The sequence below is a fragment of the Apis florea genome, unplaced genomic scaffold, assembly GCF_048593485.1.
Source record: "Apis florea isolate Af1SG1 unplaced genomic scaffold, ASM4859348v1 contig_3068_pilon, whole genome shotgun sequence".
Lineage (NCBI taxonomy): Eukaryota > Metazoa > Arthropoda > Insecta > Hymenoptera > Apidae > Apis > Apis florea.
The window spans coordinates 276,571-302,176 of NW_028256700.1; the positions used below are offsets into that span (position 1 = coordinate 276,571).

Sequence of the window (25,606 nt, forward strand, 5' to 3'; positions counted from 1 at the left end):
CCGATCGCCGAGCGCGTCGATGCGCGTCTTGGACCGCGTGTGCGTGCGCACCAACACAACACGGGCGGCCGGGTGCATGCCTGCCGGTGTGATTGACATCGGTAAGTATGCCATGGCCGACCGCTCGCAACGCGCTGGTACGAACGACTGCAGCGCTGCCCACACCGCCGCGTTACGAATACGCGCCTCTAACAGCGCCATCCGTCCTCTCTAGCCTCGATCCGAGGAGAAAAAAAAACTTCGAGGAGAAAATTTCCGTCCCCGCCGATTTTTCGAAACGTTCGCACGATCGATCGGGTATCGGGGACCGATTGTTTGTTTCCATTTATTCCCCTTCCCCCCCCTCCCCTCCTCTCCTTGCCTCCCCCCCCCCCTCGTGGAACGAGAGAATCGGGCGCGTGAATCGAGCATGGAGGAAGCGAGGGGGGGGGGGGGGACAGGTCTCTCGCAATCGATAAAGGGGTATAACAGGTGGTACCGGGATTGTGTGCGATGGGCGTGTTGTTGTTTGTTTTGGGGATTATGCGGAGGAAGAGATGGGTTGGGAAATGGGTAGTGGTATTCCTCCTCGTGGGGAGAGGGGAAGAATGGTTATTTCGAGGTCACTTTTCGAGGGGAGGAGGGGAACAGAGATAGAATTCTTGAGAAACGGTTAAAATTGACCGTTTCGTTTAGATATATCGATTATTCTTGCACGTTTGAATTGTATTTCTCGAGTTAGTTGGCCTGTGTCGTTGAGATGAAAAGAGATATATATATATATATATATATATATGTATATCTCGCCGTGAAAAAGATTGTACTTCACGGAACAACATTCGATACGGTTACTCGACGGTAGTGAAGCGAAGCCATTCACTTCGTATAAAGTCTACTGCAATATCGTAAGAAAATTTAAATTCCTTTACGTTCGTCGTGATCCGTAAGCCGGTTTACCTAGCCGACATTCCTACGCACAAAGTTACTACACCGTGGTTAAATGTAAAAGTTCATCATTCGCGCGGCCATTGCGTAACCGACGCGGCCTCTGTGTAACCGACCAGCTCCTCCGTTGTCGATTCGCGGACAACGAATCCGCCCTTTGATCGAGCGAAGAAGAAAAAGAAAAAAAGAGAAAAGAGAGAAAACGAGTCTCGTCTCGTTTTTGTTTTTTTCTTTTTTTTCTCTCGACGAATCGCCGCGCATCGTCGTAGGCCGTAATCCCTCGTCGAAATCGAGATCGAAGTGCACGCGGTGAAACGCGGACAGCGATAACGTGACACGCGTGACGTAATGTAACCCTGTTCCACGAAGGACGCGGTTTTCACCAAGAGTTCGATCTTCCTGTAAGATGGTGTCGTTTTCGAGGCGGGCCGAAAAACCGGTATGCCGAAACGTGTGCGAGGACGGGCGGGGCGGGGCGGGGGGAGAGGGGGGAGGATGACTGGGGGAGGAGTGGGGGGGCAGAAAGAGGATTCGATGTCATGTGCGATGACGACAAACAGCAAGGTCCCTCTCTCGTACTTTTACTTTCGTCGCTTCCATAATTTCATCTCTCTTTAACAACTTCGATAACGAATTTGTTGTTGTTTTTTTTATTAACTGGCTAACGAAATGCCAGCTAAAGTAAGTTTGTAGAATTATAACGGGGATATTGTCCGAATCGTTCGACGTATCTTTCGCTGCCAAACGTGTTGCGCGCAAGCACGTGTGTATTTTTATCGTTTAATTAACGTTTCTAATGTGAAACGTTTTGTATTAATCGAAAGAGAAAAAGTTGGAATGGATGGAATTTATTACGTAAAAGGCCAATTTTTGTTACTGTTATTCACTCTCGGAACAAAAAATTGAATACATTCGCAATCGAAGCTAACTGTAGATGAACGCAAACATTCGGGAAACGACGGTACGAAACGAAATTACGTAATTTGGTCCTGGCAACGAGCGGGTTAACATTAGGAAGCGGAAGAAAATTAATTGGCTGTTGGGTAATAGGCTGATGGGTTAAAATAAAATTAGTGTTGTCCCGCGTCGAGCATACAGACGATACGAAAAGTTATATTTATATCTGCCAGTCTCGATGGATTTTTCTCATCCCGAATTAAATAAATAAACAAACAAACAAACAAACACAGGGTGGAGGAAGTTCGCGAATAAGAAGAAGAAGAAAAAGAACGAAGAAGAAAGAGAGAAACTTTCATCCGACCCAACTTTCGTTACTTTCTTATCGGTTACTTTAGCGAAACACCAACAACCGACCCAGCCAATTCTCTCTCTTTCTCTCTCTCTCAATTCGCCTTTCTCGAACGAAGATGCGCGACACCGACACAAGATCGGACGCACAATTATCTCGGGTATGATGGCGATGTATAATAAAGCGGCGATCGAAAGTGAAATCGCAACAAGAAGAAAAGGTGACGAGAGAGGAGCTGCTCGTCTTCGCCGGTTCTTTATTTGGAGCTCGATTTTTCTCTCTCCCCCCCTTCTTCCCTCCCCTCCCCTCGTTTCGAGCGCGCGCTCACGTAAGCACGCGCGGGGTTAATCGACGATTTTACACGGACTCTTCCGCGTCGATCGATCGTACACGTAATCTCGTAACGAACGCGGTGCAATTCTTTTTTTTTTCTTCTTCTTCTTCTTCTTCTTCTTCTTCACGATCCGTGCGGGATTACACTCCTTCTCTCGCTATTTTCTTTTTCTCTCGACAATTCGACGACAAATTGCCCGTCCCCCTCGATCGGTCTCTCTCTTCCTGGGTGAAAGTTTTCGATCGGTTGGAATCTCGTTGAATTTTCGTAGAAGAAAAAAAAAAAGGAAAAAAGAAAGAACGTAAGTCAGGGTGATCTGCGAGAATCGTGAATTGTAGAGTTGGCGAGTAGCGACGTATCATAGAGTTACATATCGCGAAGGGATCTTGGTGAAAGATCGGAATCCGGCCGATTGTGTCTCGAGTATCGAGTGTTGGGTATCGCGAAGAAGAGGTTCGAGAGAGTGAAAGTTCCCGCGTTATACGAGTTTTTGGCATTGGGCGTTTGGATTGGAGGGCCTCGGTTGGTATCGAGGTCACTGGTGCCACCACCACCACCGTCGCCACCCAACTCGGCGGATCCACGAGTTCGGTGGATCGCGTGGCCCGCACAACTGGCTGCCCCAAAAACTTTGGGCTGCGCGAGGCGTTCACTTCGAGGCTCCTCCGCGCTCCGTGCGTGCGTGCGTCCGTTTTTTTCGTCGCTCGCCTCTTCTCTTCCGGCCCCCCTTCTTCTTCTTCTTCTTGTTGTTGTTCCCTCGAACACAACCTATCAAAGTGAATCGACGCGAACAAAGATTCCCTCGCCGAGGAGGGAAGGCATTGTCTTCTATTTTTAAAAACCGGCAGCGATGAATCGTGCGGTGGCGAGCGTCGGGATCTCGATTTTGGGCCGGGCTCCGGCCAAAGTGATTTACACGACTCGTGAGAAATATGTGGATCTCGAAGGATGAGACGAATTATTCGAGCGCGCCGCTCAACCGTGCAACCGTTACGTTGTGTGTTTAATTATAGAGCGGGTGATCCATGCCGCGGCTCTCCCCCGCGCCCAGCGTCCACGCTCCACGATCGTTGATCGTCGGCTGATATCACGGAGTTTTATGGATATTGGATAGGAAGGATTCCCCGTTGATCGTGACGTGTATCATGTGCGCGAAGATGAGTGTTCTGCAAGGTCGTCACATAGGTAGGACTTGTTCCATTTTTGGATTATTTTTAACCCTCGAACGAGATTCGAGCGAATTTTGTTTTTTCGCGGAAAAACGAACTTTAGGAATTTCAGTTTTCCACAAAGTGGCAGGTGTCGTGCGATTCTCCGGGTCAATAACACTGGAACTGGATTTCACAATTGCACGCCTCGCCGATATAATTGTAAATCGGGCGAGAGACCGCGTGTACGCGGAATCGAGAGGATTTATTCTGCGATCCGTCTGCTCGAAACGAGGGCCAAATCTCTCTTATTTACTCACCGGTTAAAGAATAGAATTCTCGTTGCGTAATTTCCCTCCCTCCGCAGGATTAGAATTACTCGATTTTTCGCCATATTTTTCGGGGGGAATAAAGAATAAAGAAATAGAAAGATCGGGATGCATCGAGTTTTTCCACTACGACTTGGATCGAACGAGACGGAAAGCAACGGGGCTCCTAGGAGTTTTGCTCCTGATTTTGCAACTTTCTTTCTTTTTTTCCGCTTTTTCTTTCTCGCCAACAGGCCTTCTTCCCGCTTTCGTTTCGACACACAACACGGCCACGTTGTGTTGTGTTGCAACGTTTCGAGGATCAGCTATGCGCTGATCCGACGAAATCGTTCGTTTCGTACGGTGAAGCAGTTGTTCCAACATTTCTCGCACGATCCGTTTATATTTCGCCAGCGTTTCGATTCCAGATCTTTCAAATTCGATCGAATGGAAAATTAAGAGGGGGGAGGGGGAAATGTCTGGAACGAAATTCGCTCGATGATTTCTCGAAAATGAAAGAGGAAAGGAAAAGAGAGGAAGGAAATCGAAACGCGTCGATAGGTTTCGGCTGAAAGTTGAACGGAGGAGTAGGCGATGGAACGAATTTCGATACCCGCTCGTCGACTTATGACACAACACGGCAGAGCTTGCCGTAGGAAAAGTAAGGTAAGGCCAGTGGTATAATAGAAACTTTCACTGCGGAGGTTCAACGTACCGGGGGGGGGGGGGGGGGAGGGGGGCCTCTCCGACTCTCACTAACCGTTTCTCGCCGCTTGTGCCCGATTCACGAATATCCGACACGCGCGATTCTCTTTCTCCTTCTCCTCCGGCGACGAGAAAAAAAATTAAGCAGGAATATTTATAACGTCGAGCAGAGAGAGAAATTTCTCGATCCAGTTTCGTGGCGCTGGCGAACCCTTCGACTAACTATCGCTTCCTTCCATTAAGAAAAATATTCGAACGAATCTAGCTTAATCTCCTAAGCCTATATTTATTTTCCATCGTTTCCAATTTTTGGATTTTTCTTGGAGAAAAAGTTGTTCAGAGGAGACATGGTTTAACGGTAGAGAGAACTTTCCTTCGTACGCGATAACACCTTGCGAGCGATCCAGCTTGTTTCGAGATAACGCTCGAGGAAGTGCGGTGTTCCTCTTCGTCTCTCCCTTCCTCCCCTCTCTTCTCTCCACGCGAAAAAGAAAGTTCGGTGAGCGTGGCCGGTGATCGAGAATCCTCTTTTTGCGCCACCAGGAAGGAACGCGGATCTCGATCCAACTCCTTCGAAGCGTTTCGCCGGGATTCCTTTTTTTTTTCCTTTTACCGTTCGAGTAGAATAGTTCGGGGTAATGGGAAAAACGGGAAGCTTTTTAAATACGCGCAACCCGGATCGAGTCGCAGTAAAATTGTAAAATTTCCCACATTGCACGCCGTTCTACCGTTATGCGTTTCGTTTTCTGCGATAACTCGGTTCGAAGGTGGACACGGGGGTTTCACATCCGTGAGGACTCGGCCTGATAAGCCTGATAAGTCGTTTTTTTCCTTTTTTCCTCCCCCCCTTTCTCAGATATAACGGCACACGGTGATAAAGTGCGAAACTACGTCATACGTGGCACGATACGATGTAAATGTGCATCCCTTTTCTTCGTAAGATGAGAAAAAAATTCTCGGGGGGAGAAAGCAAAAAGAAGATTCGGAAAGAAGTTCGATTCCAAACGAACGGGTGTTATCTCGAGCGATAATCGTAAAGCGTTTCCTCCTCTTCTCCCCCCCCCCTCCCCCCCTCCTCCTAGATTGGAAATCCCGCGACAGGTAAAACTGTTAACTTTCTCCGCGGCTCGAAGCTTTCTGTGCTCTGTGCTCTGCTCTTCCCTACTCGTGAACTCGTACACGAATCCAATCCTGGGTTTCCTAAATAATCACCGTGATGGGCCGCGATACTTCCTGGTCCCGTGCTCGAGGCATTATTTTATCCGCGACTCATTACCATTGTCAAGAATTCGTTTCCTCGTGGCACGACGCGGTGGCGGCCAATCGCGTGGCGGCAGCGAGCGAGCGAGCGAACGAGCGAGAAGGAAAGAAACGGTGAAGAAGGAGGAGAGGAAGGGGCGGCTAGGAGTCGGACACGGTCGAAGGGGGGGAGTTGTAGATCTAGGATGTCATGGCGTGGGAGAGTCACTTTCACCATCGGCGGCCCCTATAGGCGGTTCAATCTAGCTACGTGAAATTACGCGGCTCGTTTCACTAGATTCGTCATGATGGTACCTAACTCGCCGGAAATATGTCACGGAGAATCGAAACACGGCAACGTTTTCTATTCGCGAGAACGAGTTTCACGAGTTTCTTCTTCACGCCCTTTCCGCCTTTTCTTCTTTCGTTTCTGTGCGAGCGATTTTTTAATATCGGGGAAAAAAGAGTTCGGGATATTTGACGTAATAAAGTCTCGAGTCGATTCGAAGGCGATTCATCAAGGTGATGCATCGAAAACTTCGATCGAATATTAATTCGCTTTTCGTTCACTTGCCACGCGATGGATTACGTAAGACGTGTTTCCTGTTACGATTACATTCTTGTTACGAGTGCCAGGAAATGGATTTTCAAAAATAATTATCCCGTTTACGCGACACTGGAGAAAATAGCGAAACAGAGGGGGGAAATGTATTTCGTAGAACGAAAAAATATTTTTACTTTTCCTGTTATGTAAAATGAAATGTCTAACCTTTCGTTATATAAATTCTGAGTTGATTGATATAGTAAACATTTTAAATATAGCTGATTGTCATATACTATTCTATCGTGTTCTAAATAAAACAGGAATACAAAGTACGAAACGACAAAGTACAGTACGATTAATAAAATCAATTGGTCAATACAAATGATCTTCCTTGTAATTTCTAATGAATCGAATCGTGATTTATAAATCGTTAAATACGTTTTTATTGAATTGAACATTTTTCTTTTTCGTATTATTATTATTATTATTATAAATACGTAATTTATTCGAGATTAAAATCAATTTTACGTTATATCTGTAATTTAAAGAAAATATTGTCGTATCGAAATACAATTTTATTATACGATTCTTGATTATTATCCGAAGCATGCTTCTAACTCCTATATAATATAACACAACTTTTCGATCATCGAACTTTCTAGGTTCAATTAAAAATCGCGTGTACGTCGAGGGGGAGGGGAAAAAAAAGTAGCCGAGGGAAGAAAAAAAGAAAAAGCGATATATCTGGAAAGCTCTCGCGCTCCCTCTTCCTCCTTACGAGGACAGCGTCGCGTTTAATGAAGCAAATACCACGAGTATCGAGGTAAAGCGCGAGAACCTCGAAAAAGCTTGGCCGAGATAGCGAGAGCTTGCGTGGCTTTGAGCCCGGTGCACAGAGGCGCAGACATACACACACACACACACGGTATACACAACAAGATCGCCGGCGGCCTCTCAAGAAGAGACCGTAGGTTAGTGCATTGGCTGCACTTTCCGTCTCGGTGTGTGCATGTGCACGCCGCAGTGGCGGCAGCTGTCGGCCGTATGCATGCATTGGTTACGCAAGAATAGTAGCGTGTGTGAGACTGCTGACCCACATACGCCAGGGAGCAAGGACCCCAATGCACCACGTATATACCCGGCTCAGTGCCGACTAACGTGAGTGTGTGCGTGCAACTGTGAGCGGTGGAAGTATATGGAAGTATGCGCATGCGCGTGCACATGCGCACCCGCGCCTCTCTACCTCTGGATGCGCCTCGTCCGTGTAATGGTACACGTAAACGCCATCTGGCGTTGCACACGTTCACCACGCACACACTCGCCCACGTGGCTCTCCTAAGTTGATTTAAGCCTCGTTCACAACGTCGTGCCTAGTTTTTCCAGCGAAAGTTCGCTGCACTTGACCGGAGTGTCGATACATTGCGGAGTTTCGCGAACGAAATGCGAATTACGTACTTACGTACTGCTTCTCGATGCTTCCAGTACTTTTCGATCGTGGCCAACGAGGTTGCTTTCTCAACTTCCTGTTTCAGCCGCGTTCGCGTTTGCTCGCTACGCCACTACGAAGAATTGAATAGACGTTTCAACAGCTATCGCGATCGAGTGGCGTCACAATTATCGGGATTCGTAATTGGCGTATGATTCTTGCAAATTAACTTGAAACAACTGCGAAACGAAAATCGTGTTTCGACGATAAATATAGGTTAGGATACGCATGCAGCATCGATATTTTTAAATTGTCGCCGTTTGATCGACTATCCTAACCAACGCGAAACGCGATTAGCCGTGCACTTGCACGCCTTCGCGTCTAATCTCCACGTATATTTCCTTGTAATCGAATTATTTCTTTTTCTTTTATTTTCGTCCGACCGATTGAAAAATATCTCGTCGTTTCCATCGATCGTTCCGATTTATATACGGAAGATTCGTCGACAGGCTTTAAATAAAACAAAATGAAATAACGTACTATGGAATTGATTTTACGCTTGTCCTATTTTCGTTAGAATCGCGTATATATAACGCAAATTATGCCGAAGCGGAAATCACACGGAAAATCATTATGCATTTGCAACAGTTCGACACGAGCTGTTGCGAGTAGGAGAAATTGCTTAAAATAAGAGCATTTGACGTGACAGAGAAAGTTGTTCCGTGATTTTACGAATCGCGATTATTTGCCTAAGTCGAAGGCATACAGGGAACTCGACTTGGTTGGAAGCCAGAGGCGTGAACGATCGGTATCGTATGTCCGTAAATTTAAACTTCCACAAAATTGTTGAAGATAAAACGGGCCGAATAAATTGAGAATAAATCGGAGTTCAACAGATGCGTTTAGAATGAACGTGTTTCATAAATGAAGCGCTTACGTCACGTGGACGTCATTACGCCGATCAAACATTTTCGATGAAACTTGCGCAATCGTTCGTCGGTTGGCACGCGACGTAATATACACATTTGCACTAATTTCCCTGTCTGCCAGATCTTCCATCCCGAATATATCACAAATGGATCGAGGGCGTTTAACATCTACGTTGATGTTAAACATTTTTTTTTTCTCCTCTTTTTTAATTAATATCGATCCCTTCTTTTCCTTCGCCCCAAGAAAAATCACCTGTCGACGTTGACGTCGATTATTCCAGCATCGCGGATGGAGGACTCGAGACGAAACGTTACACGCGTTTACAGCGTGGTTGCGTGAATCGGGCGTTCGCATACGATTGGCCTGTATTATCTACGACACGGCGTTTATTAAAACGACCCATGGTGTGTCATAGACCATTTCTCTCGCGCAAAACTGGCTCCCGTCTTGGCCGGCCATTAATTACGGCAAACAGCAGCGATAAGACGCGATTTATCATTATCAGGATACTCTGGACGAGTTATTATTAAACTGACCTGGTGCACCAATCGACACGAGATCCTATTCCAGCTTTCGAACTCGTCCGCGAGGCGATGTACACTTTTTCAAACGTTCCGAATAAAATTAAATAAAGAATTTCCTTCGCTAAGAAAATTAATATTATTATTCTTTCTCTTTTTTTTTTTTTTTCATCCTCCATTCCTTTTCGAAATCTTTTTTCCCCGTGTTAAAACTTGCGTCGATTCTCTCGCCTCTCGGCAAGGATAGGATCGAATCGTATCTTTTCACCGCTCAAAGATACTGGCGTGCAACGATCCAATTGTATGCTATTGGCTGAAGAGGGGTTAATGGCGAACTATGCGCTCGCCGTAATCGCGAACGCGTGCGTCCGACACACGTACGTATCCACGTACGTGGTACTTTCACATCCAGCCCGTTCTCTTTGCGATAGCCGATATCCTCCAGGCCAGGCCAGGCCGAGATGACTTCCACGCCGGGGCTAGTCGAGAAGCGTCTCTTACACGAAGCCCGCCAGTTCTCGAAACGAGAAGGGAAAGCCGCGTGGAAGGTGGCGAATCGGTCGAATCGGGCAGTGACAACGTGATTCGCTACGAGAAAGTCGCTCCTCGCTTTTTAACCACGAGCCACCAGTTCACGTATATGACGTAACCTTTCCAATTTTCGCAATTTTTACCGGGGATATCTGTTTTTTTTTTTCCTTTTTTTTTTTTTTTTCCTCTCGAAACCAGTGTTATCTTCCCGCTATTCGAAGAAGTTGAACGGGATTTTTATCAATCGCGATAAAAGTAAATAGTCAAAGCTCGTATTTGGAAAAATCGACGCCCTCGATTATCGATCGGTTCGTTTTTTTTTTTTTTTTTTTTGCCAATGCCAATTCATTCTCAGTGCCAATCACGTGATGGTATTAGGGATTATCGAAAGGGATGAATAAATAGGACGATAGTGGAGAACGTAAAACACGAAAGTGAGAAAAACATATCGCGTTATTATTCGTGAAAGATGCGAATTCAGTTTATATATATATATATATCATTGTGATATAGAATGAAAGAGAAAACGTGACCAGACGTTCGACGTGATTAATGAAGATGTTTCCATCGATTGCGATCGCGATCCTTTGCCGATTCCTCTTTTTTAAAACTCTCTTTCTCTCTCAAACATTGTTTATTAATTCTCTCTAAAATAAGAGAGGGAGCATGATCATCGACAATACATCGTAATTGAATCCCGCTTATATTATATTTCTCTTCTCACTTTCGCTTTCTTTCTTTCTGTTCCCAGGAATTATGACCCTTACGAGCAGCCCGTGTGAGCTAGACAACATGAGCTTGTTTCAAGACCTCAAGTTGAAAAGGAGGAAGGTCGACTCCCGATGTAGTAGCGACGGTAAGAATTCTATTTTCCTCCCCCCTCCCTCGTTCTCTCCTCGACATCCAACGAAAACCTTTTCTTTTCTTTTTTCTTTTTCTTTTTTTTTTTTTCGAACAGGAATCGTGAAACCGTTCATTTATCGACCGTGATCTATTTTATCGATACGTTCCCCTCGTTCATTGTTTTCCTTTTTTTTTTCTCTCTCTCTCTCTCTCCCTCCAACGTGCAAAGACTTCGCATCAATCTCATTTTAATTACAACGCGGCAGAATCGTCGATGATATCGCGAACGATAAAGAACGGCGATCAGTCAGGATCCAGTGTCAGGAAATCGTTATCGCGAGGGAGATCACGCGGGTTCGTTCTTGGATCGTTTAGCCAAAATTGAAATCGATGCCCAACAATTCCTGTTTTTCGTTCGACGATAATTCGAATTCGAGGGTTAACCATTGCTTCTTAATTCCGATTTCGCTCTTTCAGAACATTTTTCTTTCTTTCTTTCTTTCTTTCTTTTTTCCATTCGCTTTCGACAGGCGACCGGTCGGTCGAGAAGAAAATCGAGGGGAAAAATCTGTAAGAATAATAGGAAAGTGCGTTCTATTCCAAGTGCGTAATACGAAGAAAATTTCGGGCAACTTTATTTACTTAACGTCAAAAAGAAATGAATATGTTTGGCCGATACAGCTATGCATACCACAGGAATTATTCATAACCCCCGGTTTCACAACTGTCATCAAGAGGTAAGGAGGCCTGGATGAATCGAGGCTTATTACTCACCGAGTCTCTCTCGAAATAGGGGGGGGGGCGTCGTGTCTTAAAATTTCGATGATATCCAAAATCGATCGTTCGAGGGAGTGTAATAAGGCTTGGCTCGAAACCGATCTCTCGAGAATACTCCCTCGTGCATTCATAATCTGTGCAACGTCAACCATGCGTGCAAATAAGCTCCTTTTTCTCTTCGTAACTTCTCTAACCGAATTCGAACTTACTTTCGACGGGTGAACAGTTTTAACCCTTGTCGTAAATTTACGCGTTCGTTGCTTTCGATTTTGATAATTAATCGTTCAAAATGATAACAATAATTGGAAATAATGAGAGATTATACGAGAATTTTAACAACCAGCCACTTTTTCAACGAGTCCAATACTCTGACTCTTTCGATTTTATTCATTCTCAAAGATATATTACCATCTGATGGTAACAATGTATATTATTGTGCATATAAGTTCCTTTTTTTTTTTATTTCTCATTTTCTATTTTTTATTTCTCGTTTTCAAGAAATCCAGAAATGCAACGATTCGAAGCGATACTCTTTGCGTTCCAGCATAGAAAATCGGTCGTCGAAGCTATCGAAATGGCGCCAAATGGCTGCGAGAGAGCACGCTCAAAGAGCGTCGTAGCGAGGATTTAAATTTGGAAATTTTAATTTGGAAGACGGCGAACGTTGAGAAAGTTCGAACGACTGAAATCTTGTACCCGATTTATGCGATTAAAATGTTGAGTTTGGAAGAAAAGTTTGGGAAGAAGTTATTTGCACGCCTATATATATATATATGTGTGTACACGAGTCGGTATGATTGCGGTATCCGAGAGAAGACGAAGTTTTAGAACCAAGGCTGGATACGTACAAATTTATTATTACGAAGAAACGGCGGACAATCCACGTCGGAATAAAATTTCTGGACCGCCTCCAACGTTGGCCTGGTCGGTCTTGTAGCAAAATAGACACAAGTTTATTCGAGTAACGGTGTCAACAAAATTGACTAGCATTTTCGTTATGGCCGAGCCGTGTACGTACACGCGCATCCGTGAGAAGGGACTGCGCAACGCTGGTGGCTCGAGGAATGCCGAGGAAATATGCGCGCATCTTTGATTCTCCAACCACGCGTAAATTTCTTAAAAATTCCTTAACATTTTCCTAATCATCCGTCGAGGCATTGTTCGAACGGATACGAACGGTAAAAAAAATTATTTTATAAAAGGAAAACGACAAACTTCTTCTTCTTCTTCTTCTTCTTCTTCCAGTGTCGTCCTCCTCGCTCGCCTATATAATATATATATATACGGAATATCGATTTTCTAACAATCTACCTGGTTCAACTTCCTTTAACCGTTTGGCGCTCCAACGGCAACCACTCGAATGCGGCGATTCGAACGGCGACTTTTTTTTTTAAATATCGCTTCGTGAATAATAGATTGCTAAACTTTTATAAAGCGTGGAATAATATACTGTCGAATGGTTAGAAATTAGATCTAGAGTGTTGATAGAAATATTGTTTTCGTCGTTATTAAACAACGAAATTATTTCTATTCGTTGAGAAATTGAATGTAGAAGGTCGTTGTTGAGTTATCAGTTCGACACGAGTTTTTCGATCTCGGTATTTGTTAAAATACGTCACACTAAACAACGAATACAAACTTTGACAAATTTCGTTTCTTCCTACCTTCGTATAAAACAACGAAACATAAATGTTTCACACGTTGATTTGGAGATCGTTTTAAACCGTTCAACAAATTCACCAGAAATCGTGCAGGGAAACGCGAAGGGTCGAGAAAAACTTGCAAAACTCTTTCTCTCCAAGAGAAGAGCACTCGAGGATACAAACTCATCTACCACCCCTGTTCTCGCCTCTATTATTTATCACCTCCTCTACGCCGTCCTTCTTCTCGAGGAACACCCCTTCCCCTCGGAATCGTTGGTCGCCGATCGACTGGATCGGTTGGGGTGGAAAGAAGCGAAGGGAAAGGAAAGGTGAGCGAGGGAGAAGGAAAGGTGGCGAGTGGGTGGTTGATGGCGGCAGCAGGGTTGAATATCAACCCACGCGGTCTCCCGGACGTGCACCGGCGCTAGTTCGGCTTCGTCTGAACTCGTGCGAGCACGCGAGCGGGCCTCTCGAGAAGGAAACCTCGTCGCGATTCGATCGAACACATTCGATCCTCCTTTTTCGTGGTGGAGGGGAAGGTGGTTCGAGCTGCATCGATTTTTCTCGAAAACGTAAAAACCGATACGTATCGATGACCTATTCTATATTGGCGGACACCGCCGTTGGCGGGAAACGTCGAGCCGATGCTCGAGAAATTGAGGAGAAGCTTCGGAATCTAACGACGAAGCTACGAGAATCCTCGAGGAGGATCAAGTTAAGAATAATTTTTCGCCGTGCTTCGTCTATTCGAATTTCGCTCGAATTTTTCGAATTCGAAGGTTAATCGCCACCTCTCCCTTTCTCCGTCCGCCAGGATCGAGGAGAATCATTGATCTTTCTGGCTGCCCGCGCGTGCAACGTCATACCAACGATTGCGACGCAATTACGGCGAGGTGACGTGTGCGACAAGGCCGTGTGTGAAACGTAACGATATCGACAAAGCAACGATATTTAAGCAAGGATCGAACTCGGATCGGAACGGAAGTGATATTCGAGCGTTTTAACGTCATCGTCCTTCTCCTCGAAGAATCGTTCGACCAACTTCTTCCCTGCCTTCGATGGACTCCAAACGAAACGAATTATACGAAGATAAAAGTTTTCCACGAATCGAGGATATTTCCTAATACACACTTTCGACTTTCCTTTCTTTTTTTTTTTTTTTCTTTTCTTTTTTGCGGAGAAGATCGAAAATGGGGATCGAGCGGACGAGGAGAGCCGATCTCGATCGGGAAGGAACGCACGACGTGGAATATCGATGACGTCCGAAAGTGGGAGAATCGCGGGGAGGTTGGGCGGGACGATGAACCCGCCGTCGAGGAACGAGCTGTTCCTCGCGCCCGATCTCCACCGCGGGCTGAATTGGAACTCGTTCGATCTGAGAGTGGCGCCGAGCGTAGCGCCGTACCACCGCCTCTGTCCGTGCCACGCGCCAAATTACGTCGACCTCTACCTGAGCTCCCGCCTCGCCATGGCCGCCCCCTATCACTGCTGCCCCTCGATACTCGGTAAACAGTAGTTCTCGGTTTTAACTGCCTCTCGATCTGCACGAGATAACGATTGGAGTTGTTGCACATCTTGAGAGTATCTGTGGAAACGTAGCGTCGATATTTCGTTTCTATCAATTTTTTTTTCTTTTCTTTTCTTTTTTTTTTCGATAAAAATACGAAGCAACGATCTTTCTCGGGCAGCGTGAACATTTTGTGTGTGGTGCTCGAGGAAAGGATCGGCCGCGATCTTGAGTTGCTTCAGTTCAGAAAGCCGACGATAAAAATCGATCGGCTACGTTTCCAGAGAAATGTAAACACTCGATTAATATAATCCTTCGTATTTCTTTTTATTCGTTTCTCTCTTACGCATCCCACGCTGTAAAAAAGGGGGCGCTCGATCGTCCGACAAATAACACGCCAAGACGAATAACGAGTTGATTCGAAAATTTAGATCCAATCGATCTATTAGATTGTTTAAAAATTGCAAACGCACGGTCAACTTGTTCTGACGAACGATCTCTGATGAACGAACTTATTCTCGATCCGAGAGATTCGATTCGAGGTTGGATCCTGGAAAAGGATAATCGGCGCTATTAATAGAGGTTGGAAACTGGTAGCTGGAGCGGGGTAGAGCTTACAATCGCAACTCGGCCTTGTCAACTGCATTCCTTCCTTGACCTACACAATCGTAATCTTTCCACATCCTTTTCCTCTGAACACGAGTATCGCTAGTGTCGCGCTTTACTTCTCTCGAATTAAGAGAGAACACGCTTCCTCTCCCCCTTTTTCCCCTTCCCTCAACCTGACGGAACGATTAACCCTCTGACCCTCTGATATTTACTTTACGTTTCATCCTTTCAAAACATCGCTTCTTGAATCTAGATCCCTATGTAATCTTATAAAGTATAGAATAATCGAGTGGTTAGATTTTTTTATCCGAAATTAGATCAAACATTGTTCTCAAAGTTTGTGAAATTAGTTCGAGCAATTAGCACGAGCTTGATTTCTCGAAATAACGAAATTATTTCTATTCGTTAAGAATCTTGCGAAGCGTGGAATAATATATCTGGAAATAGATAAATTTTCTCGCGTCGAATTAGATCGAGTCGGTGGCTATAGATAGAAGAATATTATTCTCATAGTTGTTGAGTTTTGGAAATGAATGAAGTTTGTTCGAAGATGAGTTTGATTTTTCGATAACGAATAAATTATTTCCACTCGCTGAGGGAAGGAAGGCAGCGACGAAGATAGAGAGGTGTATAAGCAGAGGTGAAAAATAAGAATAATAGAATGTTATTGGGATTGTAAGATTTGCTATAAAATAAGAAAGATGAAAGACATCGAACGACATTTCACACTTGCCCGAGAATGCATCTCGCCGATTGCTTCATTGTTAATCCTCGTATTTATATTTAAGAAGGTTACCAATCAACAGTACCTGGAATGTAATTACATTACACATATATTTGCTAATGTATACGACGAGTGGAAAAGGGTTAAAATATCGCGCGAAACAATAAATATTCGACAAATTTCCTTTCTTCGTCACGCATACGTTAATTCGCTTGCGAAATCATTGTTTCAAATTAGCCGTTTCGAGAAATCGTGCAGGGAAATGGTCTCGTCGAGTCCATTCGAAAGGGTTAAAGGATCGTTTCTCCTCTTCTTTCTAATCGTAACAAAAAGGAATAAACGAGCCCAAAGTTTCCCGCCAAGAAGACAGCACGCCTCTCTCTCTCTCTCTCTCTCTCTCTCTCTCTCTCTCTTCTCATAATCTAGAAAGAGAGAGAGAGAGAGAGAGGGTGGAAATTTATTCGATCTCCTTTCCTGCGAAATCCGCGACTCTTTCGAAAGAAGCGGCCGCGCGTAGATCTCGGGGGACTACGTGTTATTAATCACGGCGCGCAAGCGTGGCCGGTGGTCTATCGCGATGATTAATAACATTTTCAAAGACGACCAAACCCATTAACCATCCGTGGAGATACGTCGGGATCGTTGAACCGAGCACCGAGGAATCCAACTTTCGTAATCCGGCGCGAAGAGCGCGCCGATCGGTGGACCGCAATAATCGTTATTGATGGCCGGTTGCTCAACCGCGGAGAACAGCGACGAACCACGCCGCCAGATGTCGGGCCAGACTTATTTTCGCTTCGAATTCCGGCGAAATCGCACGTCCATCATCGTCGTCGTCGTCGTCGTCGTCGTCGTCGTCGTCGCGATCAGAGAGCGAGAGCGAGAGAGAGAGAGAGAGAAGGAAGGAACGAACGAGAGAAAGAAAGAGAGAGAAGCGGGGCCTCATCCACGGTGAATCGCGGCCTTCCCGAGGTCTAGAGAACGCGTGCAATTGTACGATCGAGTATAAACGTGAGACCAACGCCTTATTTCTCAGACTCCCCGGTATCCCTTGGATCAGCAGGCTCGCCGCTCGGGATCCAGCCGGCGGACGCACCTTCACCCATAAACTTTCCTGCTCCAGGGGAGAGCATGGCCGACACCTCGACCCTGTCGCCGGAGGCTAACATGCCGGGCTCGCCGGGCTGCCCCGTGGTCAAAGTGAAAAGCGAGTATCTGCTTGGCATCCCGAGCCCGGGCACGCCGCGGGATCCTGTTCGCGGGGCGGCAAGCGTCGGCTTGGAACACCCTCGGGATACACCCTGCTCGGACCGCGCCTCCCCCGACTCAGTCTTCCCGGACGCCGGCACGATAGTTGGGTACAGGGTGGTCGAGGAACAGCAGCAACCGCAACACCATCAACAACAACAGCAACAACGTTCCGGCACGCCTACCATACCCACCAGGCTGTCGCCTTACTCCCCGATCCAGTCCACGGTGTCCACGACCCCGATGGAGCAACCGAGCTCGAGGAGCGACAGCCCCGAGAAGGCCGACCTGTCCTCGGCCCAGACCAAGGAGGAGTCCGACAACTCGGTTTTCGACGGGGGAGGCGGCGGTGGCAGCGGTGGCGGCGGCCGTTCCGAGACCTCGAGCCAGCCTAGTCACCGGAGCAGCCCGTCCTCCCAATACAGCCCCAGCCAGAGCATGAGCCCTGGCGCGAGCGTTGCCCAACAGCAGCAAACACCCCTCAGACCGAGAGTGCCCTCGGTGCCCCCCCACCTCTTGGCCCACCATCAATTTTGGTCGCAGAACAACGGTATACAGGGGTTCGCCACCCAGAGGCTGCTCAACGGCGTGATCAGCAGCGCCGTCAATTACGGGCAGACGGTCGCTGTCGCGTCGACGAGTAGCGGGACCACGAGCTTGAGCAGCAGCAGCAGCAGCAGCAGCAGCAGCAGCAGCACGGGGAGCAGCGGGAACGGGGCAACCTCGACGAGCGCCGCGGCGACCGCGACAGGGGCGGCCTCCTCGTGTAAGCGTCGACGACGACCGTCGTTCACCCTCTCTCGGATTAATCACGACCCCCTCCCTTCTTCTTAATTTTGCAGGCGAGACGATGAAACCGCCGGCGCAGAGGCCAGCGCCCGCACCCCCGAGGCCACCGCCCACCGTGATAATGGGCGAGATCGGCGGCGTCCGGACGATGATCTGGTCGGCGCCACCGTTGGACCCGGTTCCGCCCCCGGCCGCCTCGTGGACGGCGACCGCGGCCGCCGCCGCGGCGGCCGCGTCCTGCTCCTCGACCGAGGAGTCGGCCGCCCAGCTGCTGCTCAACCTCGGCCAGGAGTCGAGGGGGAAGCCGGCCACGGCGGTCCCCTACTCGTCCGGGCCCCCGCTCAACATGGAGAGGCTGTGGGCCGGGGACATGACGCAGTTGCCGGCCGCCCAGCAGATGCAGGCGCTCAACCTGACCGCGTCCGGGTCGGGCGGCCAGGCGTGGGAGAGGAACGGGGGGGTGGTGAAGTCGGAGGCCGCCTCGCAGCCGATGTCGGTCGCGCCCCCCGCGCCCCCTATGCCGCCGCAGGAGCACGAGGAGGACGAGACGCCTATGATATGCATGATCTGCGAGGACAAGGCGACCGGCCTCCACTACGGGATCATCACGTGCGAGGGGTGAGAAATTCTTCCAACGAACTCTCACCTTTCCGTTCTTTGCGTTCTAACGTGGACGGGGATATATGTATGCGGTTTCCTCGAGGTTACCGCGTCACGTATATTTTCGTCGACGAGATGTCTCCTTTCGTGCGGCAGGAGGAAGCAGCTTTTTCTCGATTGGGGGGGGGGGGGGAGAAGAGATAATTTTGAAGGATAAACGATTAAATAGGTTTTCTTTTCTTTCCTTTTTTTTCTTTCTTTTCGAGTTTTCTTTCAAGGTGGAGGGGAAGAGACGTGGCTGATTAGTCGGTAAGGTTACTACAGGGTATCGTTGCTCGCGCTAGTTTCTTCAATGTCTGTTCGACCGATCCCGAGAAATTAGTTGGAAAAACTCGACGACGATCCCCTGTGTGCCTGCGTAATTCCCCGCCTGTGAATCTTTAATCGGTAGTTTCTAGTATCGAGATACTCTCCCCTCCCCCCTCGAGAGATAAACTTTGGCGAGTTGATTCCCTCGGAGAAGAGGGGGCAAAAAAAAAAAAAAGAATGCTTTAATGAAATCGTAATCCTGTCTCGTTTTTTTTTTTTTTAAAAGGCGCGATATTTTTCGTTTACGCGAGATTCTCTCTTATTATATATATAACCGGGTGAAACAGCGTGTGAAATTACGTATGCGCAGGTGTAAAGGTTTCTTCAAAAGGACTGTACAAAATAGGCGAGTGTACACATGCGTGGCGGAAGGTGGTTGCGAAATCACAAAGGCCCAGAGGAACAGGTGTCAGTACTGTCGTTTCAAAAAGTGCATTGAACAGGGTATGGTCCTTCAGGCGGTTCGAGAAGATCGGATGCCTGGGGGAAGAAATTCTGGTGCTGTGTATAACCTTTACAAGGTTGGTATCCACATTTTTACCATACACGCGCGTTGTCGGGAAAAGACACGAGCTCGAAACCTCGGATCGATCTTCTAATTCTTCGTCAATTTTGTTCACACACACATATATATGTGCATATATATGGTCGTATTCGAACGTGATTAAATTAAGAAAAGATACGAAATGATCGATTTTAATTTTAAAACTCCAAATGAATTAATAATAATTAGAAAATTATTTACGTAATTAAATTTTATTTTGCAAATCATTATTAATCGTAATATCCCGTAATTTTAATGATAATAGATATAGCTTCGATACCTTAGCTTTTATATAATAATCCATAAATAAACGATGAATAATAATATATATAAATTTAAATTTATTATTTCTATTATCATCAAAATATTAAAACCTACGTTCAATTCATCAGATGTAATAAATAATATATAATACAGGTAAAGAAACACATATATACAAACTTTTCTTCCAAATAACAATAGTAGGGATATTGGAAAAAGAGAGAAACGTATTCGAGCATTAATGAAACGTGATTGTTTTCTTCTTCTTCTCCCGACGATAACGACGATTAATTTTACCCCGTTTTCCGTTCGTTTCATGCGTAAGGTGAAGTACAAAAAGCACAAGAAAAGTAACAAAACGAGCGGAGTGGGTGGAGGCATGGGTGGCATAAGCAGCGGGGGTAACGTTGGCGGTGTGAACGGGTCGGGGTCCCTCGGCGGTAGCAAGAGCACCATGGGCTCGACGATGCTCGACAAGCACATGGCCGTAGCCGCGGTCGCCCACCATAGCCAACAGCAGCACGTCCAGCTGGCCGGCGGTTTCCTTCATCATCACAAGATCACGTCCGGCGACCCGCTCAACTCGCAATCTACCACCAGCCACTCGAGTCACCCTGCGCATTCGGGCCACCTGGTCAACGGGACGATCCTCAAGACGGCGCTCACCAACCCCTCCGAAGTGAGTACCATCTTCAATTTCTAATTTTTTTCACCAAAAATCGTCTCACCGCGATCCAATAGTAGAGATCTTCGCGTCTCTTGGCGTGTTATTTCCAAGTCGAATCGATCGACTTTTCAACCATGGACAGGCGTGTTTATATTTCTCGAAAGGAAAAGAAGAAGAAGGAAGAGAAATAGATCGGTTTTCTAAAAGAAGAAACGAGAAAGAGATACGTCGTTGTCGCGCGCGATTAACGTTTTTTACTACGTGTTTTTCTTGCTCCAAGTTTGCGAGCAACCGTGACGCAACACGGTTGGCTCGATTTCACGCGATGCGTCTGCGCGATAACTCACGAAAGCGCGCAAGATATACACTTTGCGAGAGAGGTTCCATATTTCTCTATCGGGATCTCCATCTCGGGCCAAGATTATCTAACGAGCCAACCACCATTATATACGTATTATATACGTGTGAAGCGCGTTTTTTCTCTCTCCTGTCGACGCTCTCCACACACACACACACACACACACAACACTCCGCGAGCTCTCGCGTTATAGATCAACGTCGCAACCGGTGCAATCGTGGCGCACAACCGATTTCCAGTGATTTATTCGAGGCGGCTCGTTAGAAATCGAGCGGCGGGTCGACAAAAGTTGATCCATTTGCGCCGGGAGAATGCACCGGTGGCGGTGATGAGAACGTGTATCTTCACTTTCACTTTCGAATCACCAGCTGCACGCGATCGCGATCTTTCCTGCGAAATATTTCCTTCTTCTCGTCGTCGTTCGATTCGAGTTTTCTCTTCGAAGCTTCCCACTTAGTTTTCATGCTCGATGATAATCGGGAAAACGAATATTTTCTTCGTATTCGCGCGCGATGAGGTCACGCAGGAAACGAATATACGCGATTACAAAACCAATCGCGCGCGTTCTCATTGCTTGTTGGAGGAGGTTAGCAGAAAAGTTTAAACTCGATCGATCCTCGAATGTGAGAAACTAGCACGCGATGATGTAAAGAACGAGTCCGCTTTTCCGTGATCAGCCATACCTATGCTAAAATATCTCGTGGAAAATATATATATATATATAAAATTAAATTGAATTAAAAGCGAAACGAAGGGGAGGGAAAATGATCGAATTCGAGCAATATTTTTGATCGGTTTCGAGCGGAACAATCTTGAAATATGAATGAACTCCACGTTGCAATTTCACTTTCTTACGAGTCCGCTTGCGCAAGTCTCAAGGTTTCCCACATTACGAAAGCCGATAGATAGAAGGAGCGAGCGGTGGTGGTGGCCGTCTCGCATGCCTTTTCGTACTCGTCCAAACGCAGCATTATCTTTTACATCGTGAAAGCGTTTCCTTATTAGAGTCCTATCTATCCGACTCGACAATCGAAATGATGCCGATTTTCTCACGAATCGCAACGTTCTGCGATATTTCTTTTCCTTTTTTTTCGTCGTTAATCGATACGGATATGGACGGACAACGATCTGATCAGATCTAATTCGTCATTTTCGAAAAATTTCTGTCTTTCATTTTGCATTATTCGTGTCTATAATTCGTATAATTAACAATTAAATTTTCGCTGCTATAAATTATAGCAAAACGGTCTGTCCACAAATTTCAACGTTTCCTTATTATTTTTTTACAAAAAAAAAAAAAAAAAAAAATCCGAACCAGCAGTTGAAATTTATTTATCGTGACGTGGCTCTCGATCAATGCCAATAAATCTAAGATTAAACGATACCACTTCTATTACTAAAATTACTTAAAAAAAAAGAAAAAGAACACGGTAAAGGAATCGAAGAGAACAAGGTTTCGTCGCCCTCGAAGATTCTTGACCGAAAGAGTTGGCAGGGTTGGACGATGATCGATGGGCGCGATGAGAAATATGGAGATCGAAGGGCGCGCGTTACACGGTTCGCGGAGCACGTGAGGTATGCAAACAACGAGAAGAATTACCGGGAACGGTCAGAGAGCTTGGGTAGAGGCCATTGCCAAAAGTGAAATCGATGACTCTCCCCGGCCCGGATAAATATTGGCCCGTGGATGGAGCGTAGCGGCATTAAGGAGGTCACTTTCCATCTCCGAATCCTTCGATTCGCGGCAACTCGAATAGCGAACTCGCGCTAGAAAATTTCTCAAAAAAAAGAAAAAAACGTTACAAACGATATCTTACCATCCGCTTTTTCCATCTACTCAAAAAAGGTAATCCAAGAAGCGAGAGCTCCACTCTTTCGATAATTCTAAAATTAGCAATCTCTCGGTTTTCGTAGAAGAAAGAATAGATATATATACGTAGATCGATTAATTTTGATCGAAAATACAAATACAGAAGAGGAGAACGTATTGGAAAAATCGGCTCGAAGAAGGAGAGAAACACGACGACCGCGAGGAGTCCGGTAGGAGAGTAGGGACAATAGAAAATCAGCGACAACCGGTGCCAAGGACGGGCAGTTCTCCGCCGGTTTCGTAACTCGTGAAAGTCTGCACAAGGGACACTGACCTCACCCTACCTCCTTCTCTTCCTCCTCCAACACCTTCTCCTCGTCCCTCCACCTCCATGAGATCGCCGCCTCCGGCGGCGAGAGACGCGTGTCCCACGGCTTCATCGCGTTCCTCGTTCCTCGCGAAACCCGAGGGTATACAACGGCGGCTTTCCCCTCGAAACGTGTCACGGGGGAAAAGCACGGACCTCGCTCTCCCCTCGAATCGCGTATAAAGTATGTATATATATATATATATATATACTCTAGAAATACCGACCTCGAGGTACTTCCTCGATGGATTGAAAGGTCAGTGAAAGGCCGGATCGGATTTACGTAGGAAGCACGAGTCCGTTCTTCTTCTCCGTTGTCGCGGATTGTCCAAATTGTCGCGAGAGAGAGAGAGAAAGAGAGGGGGAGATGATTTTTTTATTTATAGGAGAAAAATGTTTCGTTTGTTTTTTTCTTTTTCAAGGTGGTACACTTGAGGCAGAGGCTAGACAACACGGTAAGCAGTTCGAGGGATCGATCTTTCCCTTTCGACGCGACTGTCGCCATGATCCAGTCCCTCATAGACTGCGACGAGTTCCAAGATATTGCCACGTTGAGGGTATACGCTTGTTTTTAATTTTCAATATTTATTTAATCGTCGAAATTGAAAAACCCTTTGCCGACGATTCATCTCAATGATTAAAATGTGTATAATATTACAAATAGTTAATAACACTTAATAACAAAGAGAGAAGCACGTATTGTTTTTGGGATGAGAAAATATTGTATAGCTTTCGTCCGAGCAAAGAGTTCGTCGATCTCGCAAGATTTTAAGATTTAAGATTCTTTCCCCTTTCCGGGATGGAATCTGAATTTTAACCTCGCTCATGCGAGCGCCCCTCCACCGTTTTATACGTTGCAGAACTTGGACGAGCTGCTGGACCATAAATCAAACTTAAGCGACAAGCTGTGTCAGATAGGGGACAGTATAGTGTACAAGTTGGTGCAGTGGACCAAAAGGTTACCGTTTTACCTTGAGCTACCGGTCGAAGTTCACACGACATTGCTCACCCACAAGTGGCACGAGATCCTCGTGCTGACCACCTCCGCCTACCAGGCGATACACGGTCAACACAAGTTCTCCAACGTCGGCAGCGACGCGATGGGAGCGGATTTTATGCAAGAAGTAATTACCTCTTTTCTTTTTTTTTCTCCTTCCCTCCTATCTTACGATCGTTGGCTGCATAACTTTTTTCTCGCCTCAACATTCTTACCTTTTCGGTAGTAATAAAAAAGTAAAATATGTCAAAAATGCTTCTTTACGTCTAACATCTTTGTTATCACGCACGAGAAACACAACCGCGCAGAATCGAACGAATTTTTCTTAACAACACGAAGTTCAGAATGAAGTTGGCTGAAGATAAACGTTCGACTAGCGACGCTCGTGTGAAAAAACGAAATTACTTTCTGAACAATCCAATACCATCCGCGGATAAAGAACTTTCTCTTTAAATGACTAATATACAGATTGTATCCCACAACGGGAAAATAAATAACCAGCACCTGCACAATCGTATCTATCGAAACGCGCCTTTTTTCCCCTAGTTACTAAGACGTAATTGATAACATAAATCTAAGAGTAGAAGAGTACTTTCTACGGTTTCGAGCGTGAACGTGAAACTTTCTACTTTGGAAAAAGTAGGATTGACAGAGAGTTTAGAGAGGAGAGGTGTATTTTTTGATTTTTGTTAATTGGATTAACAAGTGAATGTATCGAATATACGGTGTTGTGCACAGGTTTCGAACAACATGTATACGTTGCAAACGTGCCTAACGAACATGATGGGTCGGCCGATAACCATGGACCAATTGCAGCAAGACGTGGGTCTGATGGTGGAAAAGATTACGTATGTCACGTTAATGTTCAGGAGGGTGAGATTACGGATGGAGGAGTACGTCTGTCTGAAAGTAATCACCATGCTCTCGCAAGGTAAGTATATCCCAGTATCCAGATTTTCATCGTTGAAAACAAGCATCGTATTGCTACATACAGTAAGTAGTATCGCTGATATGAAAGATATAAAAAGAGACTTTTTTTTTTTTTTTTTTGCTAATGCAATTGGCGAAACAATATAAGTAAGTTTTCGTATTATAGATTGTAGTAACTATTCGATCGATCATCGAAGCGTGGAAAATAATAAATAAATAAATAAATAAATTCTCGCTTCTTCCTCGAGACGAAAGAAAAAAAAAAAAATAAAAATTGAATCAAGGATCGAATAATTACAAAAAAAAAAAGAAAAAAAAGAGTAATTACGTCGTTACGAGCGAGACGATTAATTACGAAAGAAGACGCACGCTTGTTCGAATCAGTCCATCCATCCATCCATCCATCAGCCATCCTTCACACTCACGGATCTCTTTCTCTTTCTGTGTCTGTCCTCTCTTAGCACGTGGAGGTACGATGGAATTAGAACATCTACAAGAACGGTACATGAGCTGTCTGCGAAGTTTTGTCGAGCACAGCGCCCCTCAACAGCCGAATCGGTTTCACGATCTTCTCGTCAGGTTGCCCGAAGTAAGTCTGACAAATAAAGAAATTTCCCCTGGTTGATGGTTCGTCGCGCGAATCGTTTAGATTTTCACTCGGGTCGGTGATATATATATACATACATACATACGAACATGAAGAA

At 45.9% G+C, this 25,606-nt stretch overlaps 1 protein-coding gene across 6 annotated transcripts in view; it reads left to right on the top strand.

Annotated features, from left to right (window-relative positions):
* Hr4 (nuclear hormone receptor 4) overlaps positions 1–25,606 on the top strand; it is a 140,450-nt gene that overhangs the window by 107,480 nt on the left and 7,364 nt on the right. For 3 of the 6 annotated variants that reach the window (XM_086908121.1, XM_086908122.1, XM_086908123.1), the window contains 9 exons: positions 10,611–10,715; positions 16,999–17,976; positions 18,053–18,617; positions 19,279–19,489; positions 20,099–20,452; positions 23,398–23,532; positions 23,836–24,099; positions 24,711–24,903; positions 25,364–25,491. In XM_086908121.1, coding sequence (XP_086764247.1) covers positions 10,616–10,715; positions 16,999–17,976; positions 18,053–18,617; positions 19,279–19,489; positions 20,099–20,452; positions 23,398–23,532; positions 23,836–24,099; positions 24,711–24,903; positions 25,364–25,491 — 2,928 coding nt within the window. In that variant the 5' untranslated portion in view covers positions 10,611–10,615. Of the gene's footprint in view, positions 1–3,131; positions 3,693–10,610; positions 10,716–16,998; positions 17,977–18,052; positions 18,618–19,278; positions 19,490–20,098; positions 20,453–23,397; positions 23,533–23,835; positions 24,100–24,710; positions 24,904–25,363; positions 25,492–25,606 lie in introns of those variants that run through there. The other 3 variants (XM_086908124.1, XM_086908125.1, XM_086908120.1) reach the window with 2 other exon arrangements.